This window comes from Cyprinus carpio, chromosome B24, assembly GCF_018340385.1.
Source record: "Cyprinus carpio isolate SPL01 chromosome B24, ASM1834038v1, whole genome shotgun sequence".
In the NCBI taxonomy this organism is placed as follows: domain Eukaryota; kingdom Metazoa; phylum Chordata; class Actinopteri; order Cypriniformes; family Cyprinidae; genus Cyprinus; species Cyprinus carpio.
The window spans coordinates 12,587,391-12,611,596 of NC_056620.1; the positions used below are offsets into that span (position 1 = coordinate 12,587,391).

Below are 24,206 nucleotides of genomic sequence, written 5' to 3' on the forward strand. Positions count from 1 at the left end.
AAGAGAAAGTGACAGAGAGCAAAGCCGTGGAAGGGAAAGATGCAGTCACTATTCATACTACACAGTATATGAGATATGATAGTATTGTGATGAGCTATATTATGGTCGATTATGGTTCCATTATTTCATTAAAAGCCAAATAATGTGTCCCTTTGGGGAACTGGAGTTCACATGCTCAAAAATGAAAACGATTTTTTTTAAGATTCCCATTATTAATTTATTACAAATTTCAGCTGTGTTAAACTTGAATTGGAAAAACGACTGTTGTTAACAGCTCTGAATGAGTTATTGATTTAATGAGTCTGATTCAAACTGCTAACTTACAAATGCAAAGCTGTTTTGTGATTCTGACACATTAAAAAAAAGGCCTTTCAAATGAGTCATTTATTCACAATTCATTTTTATTAGAAATTTGCAGCTAATATTTTAGCACCGATCATCCATCCAGCTAATTGTGCACAAAAACAAACAGACCGCACAAAAATGCTGTCTATTTCATGAGGGAAAATGCTCTTGAAACAACTGTTCTTTTTAATGATTCAAATGAATTTATTTGGCAAATCTAACACAGGAGCCATGAGTCTGAATTATGGACTGAATCGGTCATTGCAAAAACAAAGTATTGTACTATGTCCTGGATGTGTTATTTTACATTTGATTACTTTAATTTCTGTAGTATTTCTTACCTGGATAAAAACTTTCATAGCTCTCTTTATTCTCTTGCATTTATTTGTGCTGTTGTTTGCAATTTTTGTATTTGTTTTTATTTTATTACTGACTTTTTACTTTTTTTTTTTTCTTAAGAAAATAAACTTTGCATTGAAGAAAAGCACTTTTTTTATATATGCTGTCAATTATAGTTCTTAGAAAGAAAATCGGTATCGGCAAAAATCGGTATCGGCAGATTACACTAACAAAAAAAATCGGAAATTGGAATCGGTGCATCTCTACTCAAAAGTACACACTTTTTCCATTGGTAGATGTCTACTAACTGATACAGAGCCGTGTTGGATTGCTGTGGCTGAGCTGGCTGAGTCAGCGGCACGCTTCTACAGTCTAATACACCTCTTTCCCATTGGCTCGGCTCTTTCCCCTCCTCTCCTCTCTTCACTTCTCCTTCATTCAATCTCATTAATCTGTCTGTGGAGGGATTAGCCAGCTCATATTTTTAATTGACATAAATTGAGCTGTAGAAAGGCTACGAGGGAAAAGACTAGAGCTCTGCCGGGCTCAGAGATTACCTCACACATCTCTCATTCAGCCTGAACTTTCACTGTTTCTCTCTCGGCCCTCACCAATCAAACCCTCCAGAGTAGAGTTAAACCAAGTAGCTAATCAGGCAGAGCACAAATAGCACCGTAAGCATCATACAACGATAAGACATCTGGGGGAAAGAATCATCTAGTGCCGTTTTAAAAGATTCAATACAAGTTAAGATATATCGAGAGCATTTGTGGCTACCCAGACAATATTTTTAAATATACTTTAATTTGTAAAAACCATAATGCATTTACAAAGGAAGACTAAGGCAAGAGATAAAGCTGATTTTTCCAGCTCGTACATCTGTGTGTATCATCTATATTTAACATGGCTTTGCATGGTTATGTGTTGAAATTTGTATAGCTTTGCTTATACAGGTCCTTCTCAAAAAATTAGCATATTGTGAAAAAGTTCATTATTTTCCATAATGTAATGATAAAAATTAAACTTTCATATATTTTAGATTCATTGCACACCAACTGAAATATTTCAGGTCTTTTATTGTTTTAATACTGATGATTTTGGCATACAGCTCATGAAAACCCAAAATTCCTATCTCAAAAAATTAGCATATCATGAAAAGGTTCTCTAAACGAGCTATTAACCTAATCATCTGAATCAACTAATTAACTCTAAACACCTGCAAAAGATTCCTGAGGCTTTTTAAAAAAATCCCAGCCTGGTTCATAACTCAAAAACCGCAATCATGGGTAAGAGGTTAACCCAGAAGGCCATCATTGACACCCTCAAGCGAGAGGGTAAGACACAGAAAGAAATTTCTGAACGAATAGGCTGTTCCCAGAGTGCTGTATCAAGGCACCTCAGTGGGAAGTCTGTGGGAAGGAAAAAAAGGTGTGGCAAAAAAACGCTGCACAACGAGAAGAGGTGACCGGACCCTGAGGAAGATTGTGGAGAAGGACCGATTCCAGACCTTGGGGGACCTGCGGAAGCAGTGGACTGAGTCTGGAGTAGAAACATCCAGAGCCACCGTGCACAGGCGTGTGCTTTTGAACCAGAAACAGGGGCAGAAGCGCCTGACCTGGGCTACAGAGAAGCAGCACTGGACTGTTGCTCAGTGGTCCAAAGTACTTTTTTTTCGGATGAAAGCAAATTTTGCATGTCATTCGGAAATCAAGGTGCCAGAGTCTGGAGGAAGACTGGGAGAAGGAAATGCCAAAATGCCTGAAGTCCAGTGTCAAGTACCCACAGTCAGTGATGGTCTGGGGGTGCCATGTCAGCTGCTGGTGTTGGTCCACTGTGTTTTATCAAGGGCAGGGTCAATGCAGCTAGATATCAGGAGATTTTGGAGCACTTCATGCTTCCATCTGCTGAAAAGCTTTATGGAGATGAAGATTTCGTTTTTCAGCACGACCTGGCACCTGCTCACAGTGCCAAAACCACTGGTAAATGGTTTACTGACCATGGTATTACTGTGCTCAATTGGCCTGCCAACTCTCCTGACCTGAACCCCATAGAGAATCTGTGGGATATTGTGAAGAGAAAGTTGAGAGACGCAAGACCCAACACTCTGGATGAGCTTAAGGCCGCTATCGAAGCATCCTGGGCCTCCATAACACACTCAGCAGTGCCACAGGCTGATTGCCTCCATGCCACGCCGCATTGAAGCAGTCATTTCTGCAAAAGGATTCCCGACCAAGTATTGAGTGCATAACTGAACATAATTATTTGAAGGTTGACTTTTTTTGTATTAAAAACACTTTTCTTTTATTGGTCGGATGAAATATGCTAATTTTTTGAGAGGAATTTTGGGTTTTCATGAGCTGTATGCCAAAATCATCAGTATTAAAACAATAAAAGACCTGAAATATTTCAGTTGGTGTGCAATGAATCTAAAATATATGAAAGTTTAATTTTTATCATTACATTATGGAAAATAATGAACTTTTTCACAATATGCTAATTTTTTGAGAAGGACCTGTATGTTAACATGTATAAGTCTATTAGTGTGTATTGTAATGTTTATTGCCACTACGTGCATTTCTATTCACGTTTTCAACAAATTGAAAATTTCTGGTAGGGCTCAATTAATTTTTTTTTATTCTGTGGCAATTGATGATATATCCACAGATGCAGTCAACAGAGATTAACCTGCACTGAACCCAGAGCATTCCTGATAAATATCTAATAAAATGATGAAAGCACAAAATTGGCATTTTCTAAATCTTAAATGTCAGAATAAATAAATAAAATGTTAAAAATGCTGAATGCCAATGTGACATTGTATAAATCGAATGGACATCTCAGCAACAAATGTGTGCAGAATGAGAAAGTAAAATAATTAATTGTTTAATAAATTAATATTATTCATTGAACTAGGACACATTAAAAAGTTCAAAATGACAGTAAAGACATTACAATTAGTGCTGTCAATCAATAAAAAAAAAAACGAATTAATTGCAAATTTATTTATGAAATTATTTGCGATTAATCCGACCTTATATTAAAGTTTTTAAATATACTTTTATATTGCAATAATTTCACTTTTATTCTTCAAATTAAATGTAAACAACATAAAAACAGTTTTTTTGTATTTTATATTTTTATATATATATTTTATATTTTTTATGACTGAAAGCGAGTATCACTGATACCAATACTACTGATCTATCTCAATAAAAAAAAAATTTCCTCCTAATATTTAACCATTGACTAGCCATTTTACATTACAAGAGCTATCAATTTTAACATTTATTAGACTTTAAAAAATAACAACTTCTAATTTAAGTGAACTTAAAACAATCTTCACATAAAGCATTATAATAAATGTCATATTTAGCTGCGCCCTTCAGAAAGTAGGAAATATACAGAAATTGTATAAAGCTATCAACACTAAATTCTAAATTAAACACAGAAGAATGCTTAAAACTACAAATGTTATTGATTTCCTCTTTTTCTTTTGTTCTTTGATTAACAGACATCAAAGCAGCTGGGGTAATAGGTTATTTGGCTGCTATTACTTTAAGAGCTGTTGCTGCTGAACGTGACGCGGATCTGACACGCACGCTCGTAGTTACTGACAGGACAAGAAAATTAGTTTTTACTGAAATATAGTCTGACAAGAGTTCACTGATGTTCTACTCTCTAAAGCTGCCTCGTCACATGCAACGTTTCCGCGCTCGTTTGACTCGCGCCTGAAAATCACAAAAATTTTTGCTGTGATAAATGGTGTTTTAATTCAAAACCGGTACTAAAAATAGAACTATTTTTTGGAAGTAGTGCTCCTTTACTTCAAGACAGAAATCTGTAAAAAACAAAGGGAAGAGACACCAAAAGACACAGAAATGTGTGAGGATGTGAAAGCAAGACAGATGGGGTGAAACAGGTGAGCTGTGAATTAATAGATGTAGAGGTTGAATGAACGCTGTCCCTAGGAGGCGTCTGAGATGAAGGGCCTCAGAACGAGCTGCCCTGGCCCTGCCAAAAGCCCTGAGCACAGTACATCTCATTCCTGTGTCCTAGTCACACAGCAAGGTCTCCAAGCACATTAACTACACAGGCTACGAGGGGTGTTTTTCATCAGCACTGAACACACACTCACAAATCACAATGAGGGCAGGGCAGCAGCCAAAACACAAAGGAGCCGCGTGTGGTTACTCTCTGGAAAATGTCAGCGCTGCATTACAAGCATTGAAGCTGACAACAATAAATGGGGATTTTGAAATACATATTCAATATCTCAACAGCTGGGGTGTGGCGTAAGATATCGACTTACCTTAAATTTTCAGATTCCGCCTTGATTTCCTCTGTAAAAGAAAAAGAAAATAATCACATGAGTGTGATAAAAAGAAAATAAATAAATAAAAAAATAACACACACTATAGAAACTAATGCAGTTGAGTTAAAGCTAGCTGTAAATACAGACTTAAACAGATGGTTGACTTGTTTACCATCTATAGCCAGGGAAACACAAAAGTTCAAGGAGAGCTTTTAAGATATAATATAGCATTATGCAAATCGGTTTCCTTAAGCATAATAATAAAATTAAAATACTAGATAAAAAAACAATATTAGAATATTTTTTCTAATTGTATATATTTTTCCAAAAATGTTATAATGTAATAGTTAAAAAAAAAAAACATGGAATATATATATATATGTACTAGCATTGACTATGACTGTATTGTGAATTTTTTGAAACAATCATACAATATATACACAAACACACACAGTTCTTTCTGGTCTTCAAATCTGATTGGCTGAGAGCTTTTTCCAGGCGTGCAATATTCTAGCGTTAACAGAACTCCGTTTGCGGTATTTCTCACTGCAAGTGTCATGTCAGATGCCCAAATCCACAATAATTTTATAAATATTATAAGAGACTTATTTTATGAATGAGTCGGGAGTAAAGACTTTTATAATGAAAGAGACTGAAACTAGGCTGTATACAAGAAAGTAACAGATGAAAGGATAGTGCAACAAAGATATCACTTTCCTCAGCGGGCATTCAAAGTAATGTTTTATTGTGAATATGAGATTGAACTGAAGAATGAATGCTATATCACATGCAGGTAATCACACTTGCTCAGTCCCTCTCTCTCAGAATACTCTACTCTACATAATACGGTGAGTTTTTAATATAGTAATACAATAGGTTTTCAATAAAGCAACTCAACGTTCCTTTGTTACTAGTTCTAAAGTGACGTTCTCAAATTAGTGATGGAGGCTCGGGCTCAGCTGTTAAACTGTCAACCTGAGATTTGAATCCGTAGCGGAAGGACGTAATTCTCTTAGAAGAAGGTTTTTAAAGACACTTGTTGTTTCTTATATATTTACACACTCATGCCCTAAAATGTTGCATGAATGCAATATCATACTCACAGCAGTGGGATATTGCTGTATATCAGCCCGGCTGTGATTACCTGCAGCCAAATCACAGCCATGTTGACATACAGCCATATTGCAATGCTACGAGTGTGATACTGCTCATATATACATTTACATGCACTTTCTAGAATAAAGAGGCTATTGCCTTTTTTCACTGTAAGCCTCTACTATTCCACATTATTATTGGTAGTTAATAGCTAAATTAAATCAGATAAACTATTTAATAATCCAAAATGCAAGGGCTCAATGACACCAAACACACAGACAGCTTGCTCAGAACATCATTCTGTCGAGAGCTATTTTCACAGCTAACACTAAAGAATTTAATTACACATGGCCCCTTCAACACCTCTTCCTCTAAAACCAGTCATTAACTGCATCAGAAATGCATTCAGAGTGCTGAAAAAATGTACTAACGAGAAGCCCAGAGTCTGAGGTACTCGCTGCAAACTTCTGAAAGATTCTACATTACATAAATTAGACTTTAAATCAGCTTTAACACCTGGATTCATTAGCGTACAAGCACTTTGTGCCGACACACGTCGGTCATGCCGTTATTCATAGGTCAAGATATCTGACTACTTTAATCTGTGCTGGTGTTTTCAAAGTAGTGTGGATTGAATATGTTTATACTGAACAAGAGCCTCTGGTCTCAGCGAGCAGCTGCAGTCATGAATGACTAAGTGCTCGGCACGGGAACAATGTAATACTGTAGAAAGAGCACTCTTCTTCCTTGTCTCGGCAGTAAACAATGACGAGTATAGCAGCATAATGACATTCGACACGCTTTGCTGACAGACAGCCCTCCAACACGCTAAACTGCCTCTGAACATGGACAGAATATCGAGCATTGGTGTCTGCTTACACTCACATCATTCTCCATCACTCTGCAAGTGTTTCCAAAAATATTAGGTATATGGCTCAGACCATATACAGTGCAATATTGGTATTAGCTATAATTAGTATTTTTTTAATTAGCAGAAGAGGTCTAACTACACTTTGGAAGCAGAGAGCAATAACATCACAATTTTTTCCCAATTTGCACACTAGTTTCTATGCCAGGTTTCAAACAGAGACCAACTAGCCGAAGTATACCGACATTGACTAGTTCAAAAAGCAATTCTTGTATTTTTTTGTTTTTATATTTTTAGAGGTGGTGCTTTAATAAGCAAAATAATTGATAAAATATAAATATAAATTAGTGCTGTCAATTGATCAAAAAAAAAATTGTGTAATTAAATCACTTTTTTTTTTTAAATAAATCAAGCGCGATTAATCCCACCTAACATTAAAATGTTTAAAAATACTTTTACATTGTAATTTCAGATTTAATCTTCAAATTAATGTAGAAACAACATAAAGACAGTATACTACTGATATCTCTAGGAAATAGGCTAGTTTTTTTCCCCTAATATTTAACCATTGACTAGGTATTCAACATTACAGGAGCTATCAATTTGAACATTTATTAGACTATTTAAACTTCTCATTTAAGTGAACTTAAAACAATCTTTACATAAACCCACTATGATAAATGTCATAGTTACCTGTGCCCTTCAGCGAGAAGGAAATATACAGAAATTAAATAAAGTTCTTAAACACTAAAATCTAAATTAAATATAGATGAATCCCTAAAGATACAAAGTTATTGATTTCATATTTTTCTTTTTATCTTTGATTAATAGACAACACAGCAGCTGGTCATTAGTTTTATGGCTGCAATTTCTCTAAGAGCTGCCGCTGCTAAATGTGACGTGGATCTGATACACATCTCTCTTTACCTATTCTGACCCAGGACTTAAAGATTCTACTAATTGAATTGAATCGGATGTGTAAGATGAGGGAGACAGTGCTGGGCTGCTCCAGGAGAGTTTGGAAAACCATTGCATTTTAAGAGACATGTTCTTAAATGTGACACATACAACAAATACATACTGTACATGCACAGTGTTAAGGCAGCTTTGATTGCCTTTTTGGTGACTTAATGGCTTAACTGATGACATTACTATGACATTGCATGCTCGTAGTTTCTTCCGTGATTTGATATTAAATGATACAGGCTACAGTGTGCGATGGCGCATTTGTGCATGCAACTGAAGAACGTACACTATGAGCCAAGTACCATTTCCGCATTTGAAATGTCTTCGGTTACTTGTGGTCATAAAGATGCTCTGCATTTAAATAAACGATTGTTCTTGTAAAGAAAAATGAGACCGAAACAGCAGTTGTGAGTGGAGTGGCCAACCCTAACCCCGCCCCTGTGTTAACTGTTAAATATTTTTAACACGTTATCGTCTGTTTTAATGCGCTAATTTTGACAGCACTAATATAAATACATATAAAAAAAAACATATCATATAAAAAAAAAAATAAAAAAAAAAAAACAAAAATAAAAAATATAAAAAATAATATACAAAAAAAAAAAAAAAAAAAAAAAAAAAAAATAAAAATAAACCACAAGAAAAAGTTAACAAACAATAAAAACAATAAAAAACAAAAAAAAAAAAAAAAACAAAAAAACAAAAATAACAACAGCAACAAGAAAATCAAGAAAAAATATACACTACCAGTCAAATTTTGGAATAATTAAGATTTTTCAATGTTTTTGAAAGATTTATCTTCATTTATTTATTTGTTTTAAACAGACACCTTATTATAAATATTATATTTTGATTAGTTTTTTAATCTCACCACATACTTTTGAATTGTAGTGTATCATGATTTCCACAAAAGTATTAAACAACACAACATACAATATTAAAAATGTTTCTTGAGCAGTAAATCAGCATATTAGAATGATTTCTGAAAGATCATTTCACACTTAAGACTGAAAATTCAGCTTTGTCATCACAAAAAAAAGAAAAAGAAAAAGAAATTGCTGTGCTGCTTGTGCTTGTGCTGCTTTGTATATAATATATATATATATAATATATATTATATATATATATATATAATATATATATATATATATATATATATAATATATTAGGGCTGGGTAAAAAAATCTATTTTTCGATTAATCGTTTACACACAAAAAAAAAAATGCTTGTTTCTTTACAAACCCACCGAATCGATTTTTTTTTTCCATATTTATTTCCACAAACATTGAACGTAAGATTAACGTTAATCTAATTACTAGTCTTCTCCACTAGATTTCACCCTCTAATTTGCCTTGCGCGATGTTAACAAGGAGCGAGAGGCGAACCTGTCATTCATTCATTCAGTGCTTAAAATGGCGGTTTCAGGTTGTAACACTTACACAGTGTTAGTTGTAAAAAGTGTAATTTATGAATGTATTCATCATGTATGAATTTCTTTCTTCTGTTGAACACAAAAGTTGACTTCCATAATATTGAAAAAAAAAAGTCATTTTGAGACCAAAAACAGTTTGGTTCCCCATATTCTTCAAAAAATCTTCTCTCTTTTTTTTTGTTCAGCAGAAGAAAAAAAAATATTATACATGATGAATAATACATACATAAATGATGACATAATTTTTTATTTTTGGGTGAACTATCACCAATAAGCCAGTATTAGTTGTACTACATTGTTCATAGGCTTGTAGACTCAATGTTACAGCAAATTTTGGAAAACTGTATGATTATTTTATCTTAAAAATTAAATAACTTGATCCTGTTTGTTCAAGGAATGCAACTGTTCTGACTTTTTTCAGCATACATTTTTCATCTTGCATCAAAATTGTATTGTATTTAACATAATTGGATGCATTTGAAAATTAGAGATGGGTTCTGTTTTAATGTACCCAAGGTTGTACCTAAATAACAACATATATAGAGTTTAATATACAGGTTTGTGGCTCTTAATTTCTTTTTATTAATTACCCACTTGTAAACTTATGTTCACTGTTCTTTTTTATAAATATAGTATTTGTATTAAATCTATATTCATTGAGTTGAATCGAGTATAGAGAATCAAAATCGAATCGAGAATCGAAATCGAAATCGAATCGATTTGACAGCTTGTGAATCGAAATCGAATCGATCTGGAACATCTGAATCGATAGTGTGAAGTGTGACACAAAAAACAAACAATTATAACAAACAATACTAATAATTCCTCTGCTTTTAACCCATCCAAAGTGCACACACACACAAACAAAAACAAACACACACACCCACACCGTGAACACACACCCGGAGCAGTGGGCAGCCATTTATGCTGCGGCGCCCGGGGAGCAGTTGGGGGTTCGGTGCCTTGCTCAAGGGCACCTCAGACGTGATACTGAAGGTGGAGAGAGTGCTGTACATTCACCCCCCCCACCTACAATTCCTGCCGGCCCGAGACTCAAACTCACAACCCTTGGGTTGCAAGTCCAACACTCTGACCGTTAGGCCAGTTTCCAAAAATAATATTGCCAACATTGATAATTCTAATAATAAATCAACATATTAGAATGATTTCTTAAGGACCATGTGACACTTAATACTGGAGTAATGGTTGATGGAAATTCAGCTTTGCATCACAGAAATAAATTATATTTTAAAAGATATTAAAAGAGAAATTATTATTTTATATTGTAATAGCATTTTGCAAGATTACGGTTTCTTTCTGTATTTTTGATCAAATAAACGCAGCCTTGATGAGCATAAGAGACTCCTTTAAAAAACATTGCATGTTTTACTGATCCCAAACGTTTGACCAGTAGTGGTTGACCTCTAGTAGTGTGTGTGTTTACCTGCATACACAATATTACTGTCTTTACTATATTTTACTTTTGGCAGGTGATAAACTCTAAAGAAATGCTGTTGCACCTCACAACATTACTGTCTTTACTATATTTTACTTTTGGCAGGTGATAAACTCTAAAGAAATGCTGTTGCATGTGTCCACCAAAACCTCAAAAAAAATTAAAATTTACACTGTAAAATTAAATCTCTGACTGGTTTGATAAACTAAAGTAGCCTCAGACAGGGTTTGATAAACTAAAGTAGCTGTAGCCAGTGTCAAGCATCAACAACAGTTCAATAAGAAAATCAGTTTAATCAGAATTTCAATACCCAAAACAAAAATGTACCAAATCAATCAATTCCACGGAAACCATAGCAACATGATAATTTCCCAGAGAGCCACAACGAACATTGTGTTACCTGAAATTTCAATACTGAAAACACCCTTGGTCTAAATTTATCCTTTCAATCTAATATAAAGCAGTGGACTGACCTTGAGAAAGACTCTGGGCTTGGGCAAACAAATCAAGAGAAACTAATCACAGCCTCTACACCAAAGCTGAATAGTAAAGGATCTCTGCGCATAAAGTGCCTTCATTCTTTTTTGAGGAAGGAAATCCAAATCTCAAATCCTCAAACCACATCACATCTTTTTGGCGTGAAAAAGAGCAAACAGTAAAAAAAAAAAAACTAATCACAGCCTCTACACCAAAGCTGAATAATAAACTAACATAAAAACACAAAATCAACACATCTACACCAAAAAAAAAAAAAAAAAAAAAAAAAAAAAAACAACATATAACCTGCTCTATGTACATAATTTAAACATGAGCTGGGCAATAAGACCAAAAAATGTATAACAATATTTTTTTTTTTTATATCAGTCGATATCGATAATTATCTGTCTCTTTGAAATTCACATTTGATAGTAGCTAGTGTTAGGATGCAGATGTAAATTTATGTTCATTATCAAAATCAGTAACTTTTTTTTTTTTTAATTAACCATTGGTTAATTAATAGTAGCATATATTTAGATCATAACCACAGTAAAAACCATACATATAGCACCTCAATACCATGGTAAAATGTAACTTATATGGTTTCTAGGTATGTGTATGAAAAACAGCAGTCTAAATACATTTGGTATAAATGCACAAACGCTACATAGCTTAATCACAAAAAATACTGTAATTATATTCCATTACTCTTTTAATACATTTAATACATGTCTGCATTAATAATATAATAAAATTCGATACCAATACTCACATTTCTTACATAATACTAATGAGCAGTTAGTGTTACTACAGTAATTTGTAGATTGAAAAGCCCCCTGACTATACTGTTGTGCAGTGTTTTGTCCTGTTTCTCAGCGCTGTTTTATCTGGCTTCAAACTAGTTTAAATCACAGAGTTATTTGTGTTCTTCGCTGAATTCAAGCGCTTCACAATGGATCTCACAGTGCTGTTTAGTGCTAGCATCACTGAGACTCATCAACGACTAAATGCATAGTTGTATAAGCGGATAAACGGTCCATGCGGCGCGTTCAAATGAGTAGCACTCTTTCATTCCGCATTTGCCACACAAACATTATATCGAACATTTATTACATGGCTCTGTGGAATACTTGATTCTGATTGGTCAGTCGCGACATTCCGAGGTATGTTATCCCTTGTTATTACACGGCTCTGTGGCATACTTGATTCTGATTGGTCAGTCGCGACATTCCGAGGTATGTTATCACTCGTTATTACATGGCTCTGTGGAATACTTGATTCTGATTGGTCAGTCGCGACATTCCGAGGTATGTTATCCCTCGATAACAACCGGTAAAAGCAAATAACACAGGCTTATCCGGGTAACAGCAGTCAGCGCTGTACTCTTGCTTTAACTATTTTTTTCTTGGTGGAAGCTTTGCATTTGTTTAGCTAATAAAATATTAAAACTGGTGTACAATCATTTAATTATGTCATCCTGGTATTGCGGACTCGCTCTCTCATTTCATACAAACGCACCTGCTGCCATTTTGCTACGATTGTTTTGTACGCTGTAATGGATTATAAGATAACTAACGAACTGGTAAGATTTTAAAAATGTTTTGTCTTAAATCTTTTATTGCCTTAATTATTTATGTGGTGAAATCTTGTGTAATAAGTGGTTTGACTGCACCGTATCCCTTAAATGTCCGTCTAGTTTGAACTTGCCGCTTGCTCGCAACTGCTGTGTTCACGGAAGCTTTGCATTCAAATATTTCAACTCAAATCAATATTTTGTGTCTAATTATTTTCTTATGTGGCAAGTAGCCGTGTAATAAGCGGGATATTGTACATCCAGCCAGTTGTTATCGCAGAATAACCCCCGACAGGGTGATCAGGACCCCGACGCGAAGCGTTACATAATCCCTTACTTCTCGAACTCTTAGTGTTACTAGTAAATCCATGGTAAATGATGACAATTTATCAAGAAAAATTATATTGCGATAATAAACATTATTGATTTATCGCCCAGCACTAACTTTTACCTGTTATTAAAGAAATAAATTCATTTTATTAATAATATTTTAGAAATGTATTAGTATTGTGATATTGAATATCCAGGAATGCATTAATTCAACATCCATTAATCAAACTGTTTTAATCATTTTTGTTTAATAAATTTGTTGGTCTTTTGTGTCATTGAATAAACAGAAATTCAGTCAACCATCAAAAAATAATTTTATACCCTGATAAATGCCAAAGTCTTGATAGTTTGGCCAGGTTTTGAGTGTGTGTGTTTGTGTGTGTGTATTTTTGAAAGAAGCCTCTTACGCTAACCAATACAGCATTTATTTGACCTAAAAAATACAGTTAAACTAGTAAATCAGATCAAGATAAGATTTGAAACCTAGATTTTCTGTAACATTATAAACGTCTTTACTGTCAATTTGATCAAATTAATGCTGTTTGTATTTCAAAACATTATTAGCTGTTTGCTAATGGACTGAAGTACGAATTAAACCGGAATTCAACTTGCTACAATGCATGCCTGCTTATTCAATGAGCTACACAAATCCTATACATCTTAAAAATCTGATGAGTAGCATAAAACACAGTCTCACTGTATGCCATACTGGTGCACTCTAACAGTTGGCACCATTATAATTTTGAAACATTGCCAGCGCCCACACTTTCTGAGCCGACAGTTGGGACAACATATTATGACACCGCATAAATAAGTTTCTTTCAGTTACCATCAGCTTCAAAGGACTGATATGAGACCTGACTGTGCCACACAGCACTCACAATCTCCAACACAAAGTGTGGTAGATAAAGTGACGTGACGTGACGTAAATAGACCTGGATACATTTCTACAGTGTGGGGCTTGAATATCTCAATTCAATTACTGTCTAAAAATCATTCAAATGGGACTGCAAGGCTAGTTTCAAATGAAATTATCGATATAATGCATGTGTGTGTCATGAACGAGGGGCACAGATATGGCAGTCTATTCTGAATCCACACTGACCCACATTAGGAGGTGCTTCTGTGTGTCCCCTCTCGATTTTAGCAGGGCCTCCAGACCTTCTGCGAATCCCTGGACTAGTATGGGACTCACGGCATTCCACATAGCCATGGGAAAATAAATAGACTCAAGCAGGTCTACTGTATTAAGCTGCCAGTAAAAGAGATAATATGAAAGAGACCATACAGTTTTCCTAGATATTATATAGGCATGTCTTCAACATTAACTAAAAAAAAACCTATTACCAGATCATGGAAACAAGCTTATTTCCATGGCCATACATTAAAACATCTGTGAGAGAATGTTACAGAAGCTGTTGCGCTTTAGGATAAAATAAACACTCATAACCAGCATGAATTATGTATTAGCTCTGGATGCGTTGCGATGCTGATGGCGGTATGGAGATAATTGTGCTCTAAGGACATGCGTCGACAGTTCGGCGAGATGAAATAAAGTACAATTGTCAAACTATGATACCACTATCATCTAAAATGCACAGAGCTGTGATTCACTCCAATCAAAGCAATGACACTAGCGCAGTTAATGGAAACCAAACCTGCAACCCAATAATTGATGCAGTGGGGCTCTAGGATGACTGTGTTCATTTGCTCTCTGGGTGATCTTACCGAACGATTGCATAACTGATGGTATGATTACAACCTCCAGGGAGAAAAAAAAACATTAGCAATGACAAGTATTTTATCAAAATAAATGATAAATAAAACACTAAAACTGTAAATAAAAGTGAATTTAGTCACAGCAACATTATAAAGCCACACAGTGAAAAATATGAACATTTGTTTTGAGATTTGATGATTTATCAGTGTTATCAAATTAATATTTTTTTTTTTTTTTTTTTTACAGATTAACTTTGTGAACATTAGAGGATGTTAAAATACAGAAAAATATGCATGAACAATTAAATATCCAGGTAATGGAGATAAATATCTGCAGATTTTAAAATTTATTTTTATATATATATATATAGCTTAAATTTTCATTGAAGTTGCATTTTTTTTTATCCAATATTTATATTTTATTTTAATTCAGCTTTATTTCAATTACTATTTTCAAAAATTATAAATGTTGCTTTGGCAATTAATTAACATTATACATCATTCATTTTTATTGATAGTATAATCTAGAGATGACAGGAAATGACTTGGAGTGACAGAACTATAAAACAGCGGCAATAGCCTCAAGGGCAGCGAGCCGACATGTAGCGTTGTTGCACTTCGGGCGTCCCGAGTTCGCCCCCCCAAAAAAAATTTCTTCCTGTTCACTACCCCAAACCGCCCCGCCCCCCCAACCCCCACCCAAAAAAAAATTCTTCCTGTTCACTTTTAATAGATAAAAAGATAAATAAAAAAAAAACACTATAAAACATCTGGAATCAAACCCCCATTGCCAATTTGCGCATAAAGTCTAAACTTGTGGAGACTTGTGTGTCAACCTCTAGGCCACAGGTCCAACATTAAAGAGAGTATTTGCTTAAACAGAAACTGACTTGGTCAGGAATGTTGGGCCTGCGTGGGACTTCATAAATGCCAAACACATTGTCGTCAAAGATGTCACTGCTCTACCTGAGAATATATCAGCTCTGGAGGTGTGTTGCAACTCTAATGAAGCAGAAATAGCTTGACTTTCACTCATGGTGCATAAGGTGGGCCGAGAGCATGTCGTGACGTGTCACTCGGTACAGCAACACCACGGGGAGTTTCACTCTGCAGGACAGCAGAAAGCCCCGACTGTTGACAGTCTCTCTCCTTCATTCTAGCAATAATTGCAGGGGAGCTCTGTAATTGCATATTGCTATTTTGCTCTGGATCTCAATTGCCAAAGTCAAATATGTATAAGCTTGCTTACTGGTTTAGACAACAGCATGGTGGGATCGAGATGACTGCTCTGAGACACCTTCATGTAGGTAGTAAACAACTCTCAGAGCTAATTCTCCAGTTGCTGGTTTGTTCCATCAATTAAGCAAAAAGTGGATGGTGGCATGTTTTGCAGTACACACATGCTGCAGCTCCAACTCTGGGTCCAACAGTAGGGTCCTTTGGGAGTTGTGCAGTACACCATGTGATCAACAACAAGGCAACAAGCGCACACTAATGCAATGACTGCAGACCGCAAGACAAACCAAACAGAAGCCGTTTGCATAGCCAGAGGGTGTGCAAATTGAGTCCAAGTAGATGGTGTAAGGTGGGGTATTATTAGGGTGTTCTTCACTTCCTCCTTCATTCTTTCTCATGTGGAATCACTCTGCAACTCTCGAGCCAAAACACGAATACATCCAAGCAAAGCTTCTTTCACGAGACGTCTACATCTAAGTCCCTCTGGCCCTTGGGAAACTCTGATCTACTGCCCACTTGATCTCCTCCAGTCAAAGGGTAGGGTGGATTCACACGTTCCCAGATCCAGGACCGAAAGACAGTGGCGGAACGGGGCTGATCCTTACTTGATCATAAGAATTCACATTGTGATTTGAGCATAGACAGCCAGTTGTAAATCTTCTTAAAAGAGGTGACATTTACCAAAACCATTAGAGCTTCCCAACCAACCTCGATCCCATTCTCAACGGTGACTAGTGTTATCTGAGAGCAGTGGTGCATTTTTTCCTTTACTCCTACAGATGCATTACCATTTCAAAGCACACACATTCACACAGGGCCGGCACACTTGACAACTAGAGAAACTATTTAAATGAACTCCTCTTGCCTTACAAACCTAGTATTTTCGAAAATGAATAAATCCGGCAGACAAGTTTAGGAATTTGAAGGCTCTAGTTCTTATGGGTGGGTTTCTGTTTATAATGCCTGGATGTGTTGCAGAACTAATGTCATGGAAAATCATAAGGCTTTTTTATTTTTATGACAATAAGCAAGTAAACTGTACAATTTTGATCTTAAACCTGTCATTTAAGGGAAAAAATTTAGGGGTACACTACTGTACCTTATCTTTCCAGAAATATGTATAATTGTACTTTAATGTGTACAGATGTGTATCTATACAGATATATATATTTTTTTTTTTTTTTTTTTTTTTTGTTAGGGGAACGTTTACACAAAGAACATTTTCAGCCAAATATGGGAAACTTTTAATGCGTTTTGCCTGTTCATTTACATGACAACTGCATTTTGGGGAATGAAAACGCATATTTTTTGAAAATGGGTTTCAAATTGCAAGTTTTCAAAAACGGCACCTTTATCGTGTCTGTGTAAACACCCAAAACGGGAATCTTTGAAAACGGTGACGTCATGCGCGTGCGTAATACGAGTTAAGTATGTAGACATGCGCAGTACGTGTCGATTTTAAAGGCAAGCATGAACAAACATATACAACAATGGCACAGTACATGGTACTGTTGTTGCTGCTCAAGAGTTTGCTGACGCTTCTTCAGCAAAGTGTGGATTTACTTCACCAATATTACATCAAACAGCAGAAAAGCATCATAAACAACATATAATCTTCCCTATAGGTACGGTTATGCATTTTATGCATTTTAAATTGTACATTTGTATTCATATACATATTTTAATGTATAAAATATTAAACATTAAAAAAAAATTACTGCATTGTAAATATTACCTACCACAAAACTTTAAACAATAGCGTATTTAATCCTTGCAAACATCTTTTTGGCCAATTATTAGATAAGGCTTTAAGTGAACACAACCATGTGGACAAACTTGTTTTTGTTTAGTGATTCTCCCCCTTAAAATGTGATCTGAATCTAAATTGGGCCAGATTACAAGCCTGAAGTATTTCTCACCTGGGCTCCACCTTTCAGTAAAGGTGTAAGTGTTAACCATAAAAGGTGCTTTACAGAAGCTGACTTGAATTCATGAGAAATAGTTGTATACATATAGTATATATATGACAAGAGACACTACAGTTTAAAAAAGCAATGCCTGTAAACCTTTATCGTTCTCTACTTGCACAAGACCAGGTAGCTGTTTAGAGACCTTACACTGTTTTATTTGGCACTTGGCTCCTTGATGACACTGTCATGATATTCTGTATATGGAAGGTAAACAACATCAGTGACAAATTTGCATAATGTATCTATTTAGCCCACAGTTGAAGTATCAAGCTTCCACCCACCAAATATACACAAACCATTTCTCACACACAAACACAAACGCTTCCAAAAAGCAGAGCCCCAGTGGAAGGGGAGGCAGTGTGCTCTTTTCACCCGCAGAGATAAACACCCGGCTCAGGTCCTCTGTGCTTGAGGAGGGAGCATTGGACCACTGATAGTCACATTGTGTAGGAGAAAGAAAATACCTAGCTGTAATTAAATTTAGGCTCTGCACAGAAAATGCTGAGGGAGGTTGTCTGGACAACGCAACATGTGGGGTGTGAGGGTGGCCCTGATGTAGTCCTGCCAACTAGTCACATCAACACTGCTACAACAAGTGCATGCATGTGTAACTGCATGGATTTACTCCACTGGTTAACAAGCCATAGTTTCTGAAAAACAGTAAGAACACTGCAAATGTGGTAGCTGCATCAAAATCAATTAAATTAGTTCACCGGACCCTGGTTAGACACATTTTTTGGAACCATTTGCATTGGATGTGTTCAATGTGGAGTATAATGGAATGGAGCAAAATGCCAATTGGAGTATTTTAAAATGGTGATTGAGTTTTGGTTATTGCCCAAAATGTGAAAATTTAGCTTTTTAAAAATATTTTTTTGATTCCACAGTGTTTGCTAAACTTTCTGTAGTTGATATATAATACAGCATGTGGTGTACGCCATGCCTCATCTTCTTCGTTTTTGTCAATAAACGTTATATAAACTAGATTTTTTATTGTACTGTTTTATTGTTGTTGGTTTTTCATTAAAGGGATAGTTCACCCAAAAATAAAAATGCTGTCATTAATTACTCACCCTCATGTTGTTCCAAATCCATAAGAACTCTTCAGAGACATACAGCCAAGTATGGTAACCCATACTCAGAATTCATGCTCTGCTTTTTAACCCATCCAAAGTGCACACACACAGCAGTGAACACACACACACCGTGAAACACACACCCGGAGCAGTGGGCAGCCATTTATGCTGCGGCGCCCGGGGAGCAGTTGGGGGTTCGGTGCCTTGCTCAAGGGCACCTCAGTGGTGGTATTGCCAGCCTGAGACTCAAACCCACAACCTTAGGGTTAGGAGTCAAACTCTCTAACAAACTCTCTAACCATTAGGCCACGACTTCCCCATAGACTCTCTGACCCTCCCATAGACAGCAAGGATCCTACATGATCAAGGTCCAGAAACATATTAAGGACATTGGTAAAATAATCCATGTGACATCAGAGGTTGGTTCAACCGTAATTTTCCAAAGCAACGAGAATACTTTTTGTGCGCAAAAGAAAACTAAAATAATGACTTTATTCAACTATTTGTTTCCTCCGCATCACCCTGGCGCCATTTTGGAGAATATCCACTGTACGTAAACAATGTATGCTATTTTGTGTCAGCTGCGTTATGCAGATACGTTGACATGACGCAGCTGACACAGAATAGCATACATTGTTTACGCTCAGTGGATACTTTCCAAAATTGCGCCAGGGTGATGCGGAGGAGACACATTGCTGAATAAAGTCATTATTTTTGTTTTCTTTGGAACAACCTGAGTAATTAATGACAGAATTTTCATTTTTGGGTGAACTAACCCTTTAAGAATAATAATGAATCCATTTTCAAGTATTCGTTTTAGTCTTAGAAAGTGAAAGATGTAAAGATGTCCAACAGACATTTCTTTTCTTGTAAAACGTGACACCAAAATTGTGAATTGGAGAGTGAAAGTGTCCAAAGCCCCGGTTTTGTTTACTGGTTTCTAATACCAGTTTATACACCAGTGTGAAAAATTTTTCACCATCACATCCCTATTTTAGAGGTCCAAAATCAATGACGTTTTATTAGTGCTTCTCTGATTACACATTTTGATCTATTTCTGGCACATATCATGTCAGCAGTGTGGATGCACTTCACCATGATCAATGTTGATGCTAAATTATTATTATGTAAAATCTGTTCAGCTGAAAAATAAAAAAGGCAGCTAGTTGCTGAAAAACTTAAATATGACTACATTACTAATTATGTGTTGGCCTACATTCTCATGATCCTACACATACCAATATTATAAACATGCCAAAATAGGGCATTCATTTCATTATTTGTTACAATGGCATTTTAGTTGGTACCTTGCAGTTCGAAAGCATCTATCTGTGATAAGTCAACAACTTTTTAAAAACTCAAGTTATCAAAATGACTTAAAAACACATCTTTACTCTAGGGCGATATAAAGCAAGTTTAGTATCAACCTAAAGTAACCACCTACTCCTCTAGCATCGCTAACTCTCAATGTAACTGCTGTATGATCTCATAAACACACTAAAGGACTCTGGGCAGAAATGAGGAGTCAAATGGTATTGTCTCTCATTAGCTTGAGGCAGAATTATGATTAATTCAGCACCTGTCAGAGGCTGAATGAGTTACTGCTACTGAAAGATGATGCATTATTTACAAAGGCCAGTAATGAAACAAAGTGTCTGGTAAGAGATCTAAGCGATGCTGGACTTTCATCCAAAAAACATATCTTTTTTATTAAATGGCCAATTTTGTTTTAATGCACTGCACAGCCACACTGTAAGAACAAAATCTGTGGAAAAATAGAAAATATACTTAAAGATACCTAAATTTAAATGTAAAAAATGTCAAAACACAAGATTCCTTCATATTAACAGTACATTGTGCCCTACTTTCTCAAGGTTTTTCTTAAAGTGCAGGGCTTTGGTGGTAATTATGGCATATGTTTTGGGGAATGAGAAGAACGGTGTACCCTGGCGGGGTCTGCAACCTGTGAGATTGCATCTCAATAACAGAAATGTTCCATCATTTGTACCTTCCCAGACACCTGTGCAAAGATTCACCCTCCATCTTAACAATAAACCCAGGGCCACAAAATTAAATCCATTCACCTCGTTCACTATGTGTGCAGCAAAGCAACAATCCTCACCAGCAGAGCCAGGATAAGCCAGACGGCCACAGCACACACATTTAATTCCACTTTCTTTATTAAGGGAAAGCATGCACACATGCAATCATCTGTCCTATAAAGCACTAAAAATTAAAAAAATGGAGAAAACCATTTTCCATCTACGTTCTTAGAAGAAACCAAAAATCTGAGGACATTTATAGTGACGAGAAACAGACAGGAGTCTTAAACTTGTACATTATGCCTCTAAAAACAACTCAGAATGCTATGATATTTGTTAGTTGGGATCTGAACATCACTTTAAACTTCTTCCTTGTTTTGGGCCATTAAGAAACTTTTTTATGATGAATAGCACAGGTGCCAACAGGACTCGAACCGCCTGAAGTGTTAGAAGGCGTGAGTAATATACGATCAGTCTGAAAGCTAAATAATAAATGCGCACACCTGATCTTACTGGTTACTCTCAGTTTCTGCGCAGGTGTCTTGAAAACAATGCGAGTACATTAATATTAACAGTCCAATGAATCACAATTAGCCTTTTTATGATAGTACATGCTTTAAACTGGTGCTTCTATGGTCTATTTTGCCAAGACACAACAAGCACTGCCATAGCCCATGGAGTCAGGACCCAAAAGGAAGGAAGGTTTTTTATATCTGTCAGTAACAGGTGAACTGGGAAAGATGTTATGTCACATGCAACATCCTACATTCTTTCTGAAGCAGTGACTGTGTGACTGAGATCCTTGAGAGATTTCGTTTAAAATGAATTAGGGCTGGGCGATATATCGCATGCAATTGTCACGCGCATTTCGTCAGTAAAGCCGGTTCCCTGATTACCGCTAAATCGCCATCACCTGCTTTCAAATGGAGTGGCATTTAATAGACAGAGCCGTAGTTCACTGACAAGCTACGCAATATCATGTTCATTATCGAAGGCGATTCATCTGCGATAATGAACGTGATATTGCGTAGCTTGTCAGTGATCTATGGCTCTGTCTATTAAATGCCACTCCATCTGAAAGCAGGTAATGGCGATTTAGCGGTAATCAGGGAACCGACTTTACTGACGAAATGCGCGTGACAATCGCATGCGATATATCGCCCATCCCTAAAATGAATATTGAAGAACAAAATTTACAGTAGGTCTCTATAAACACTTGACGAATTTTAGTTTTAGTATAACATTATAATACCATTCATATTTTTACTTTTTTATAATTTAAAGAAACCAATCCTAAGTATGGTTGACATTTTAAGCTTAATACTATTAAAAAAAAAAGCACAGAGTTTTTCAGTTAGAGTGTTTTCAGCTTGTTTGTTTTCATATAAAAATACGGCATGTGCTTGCATCAAACAATGGTATAAACATCATTCAATGTGTATTGTGATTATCGTAATTAATAACAGCAATTACAATTTCAAGGGAATAATCAACAATTATGATTTTTGTCAATCGTGCAGCCCTAAGTGACACCACATCCATCAGAAGAGAGTGCAATCTGAGCCCATTCAAAATATTCAAGACCTGAACTAGAGCATTTGCAAGGGCTCCCCTGATTGCTCAACAGAGTTTGGTTAAGGTTGATGTGTGCGCGGTTAGCAAAAAAGGATCAGACTCAGCCCTGGGGTCCTGTCTATTCAGCTTGAATTGAAGAATACTTGCCTGAAAAAGAAAATGATGAACTCGTTTTACCTGCTCTGTGAGTATTTATTGTGCTTAAGGGACAAGAAACTCTCCTTCTAGGATATCTAGGCTGTCATTAAGAAATCCATCTTCACATTCAGAAAATATCAACACTCACATCCACATATTTCATGACTTCTTTGGCATCAATGTTGTCAAACCAGTCAGTTTTGGTTTTGAATAATACTGTCTGGTCAAAATATTTTCTTTTGTGTTTCCACAAAAGAACAAAAGTCATAGGTTAGAAACAACATGAGCAAATGATGACAGAATTTTCTTTTTTTGGTGAATTATCCCTTTAAGCCATTACATTTCTTTTAAAGGCTTATTTTCCCAGAACACACATTTACTTTAAAAGAAAAGTCATACAGCAGACTATTAAACGCTTCAAAAACTCAGCATGAGAACAGTATGCTTGCTGTATCTGCAAAGAATAATATTTCAAACACCTTACACTCATAGCCTTTTAGTGAACCATTTTTTTCCTGAGTCGTCTGAGCAACACTTATCTCTAGACTTCTATTACAGAAATACCAATCATTTTGCAAGATATACAAACTTACTTTCTCAATATATATTCTCAATGGGAACTGAGGGAATGATAAATTTTTTTTAGATGAAACCAGGGTTCACAGCTTCAAGTGAGGCATGCGCACCCCTCCAGTGTGACAAATGAACCGTGGCTCGACAATTACGACAGGATTTCTCTAAAAATCACTGACAGATGCTGTCATAACTCTAAACATTAAAGCAAAAAGCCACAAATGCTTTTTTATAAGGGATATGAACATAAACTGAGTGGGTAGCTAATTACATTCTTAAACCATTAACTACATTTATTATCCAAATGCAGTTTTGCAAAACATGGTTGTATGTATCAGTCCTTTGTAATCAGAGTAAGCCTGTGTCATCTTTCAAGTAGCCAGAGATCAGATTTGCAAGGATAAGGCCTGCACTGGGAACTTTGCCTTAGTGGTGTAAATACACAGCTCACTAGATATGATCTAAATAATTCACCAACCAGCACAGAGAGAAAGGGTTGACAGTTTTCTCTATTATGTTTGCCAAGCGGCATGAAATAGATTAAACTTTCTACCATTCCATTTGACTGTGGCTGTCCTTTACATCTTCATATCTTCTTGTACGTGAATTGAATTACAGCCTCTGTGAATACGCAAGATGCTTCCTATATGTTTCAAAGAGATCAAAGTGTCCCATTCCTAATAG

At 35.9% G+C, this 24,206-nt stretch overlaps 1 protein-coding gene across 1 annotated transcript in view; it reads right to left on the minus strand.

The window, feature by feature from the left end:
• Positions 1-24,206, minus strand: part of LOC109084470 (brefeldin A-inhibited guanine nucleotide-exchange protein 1-like) — a 64,337-nt gene that overhangs the window by 38,438 nt on the left and 1,693 nt on the right. Inside the window, 1 exon segment of the mRNA XM_042751905.1 lies at positions 4,994-5,024. Coding sequence (XP_042607839.1) covers positions 4,994-5,024 — 31 coding nt within the window.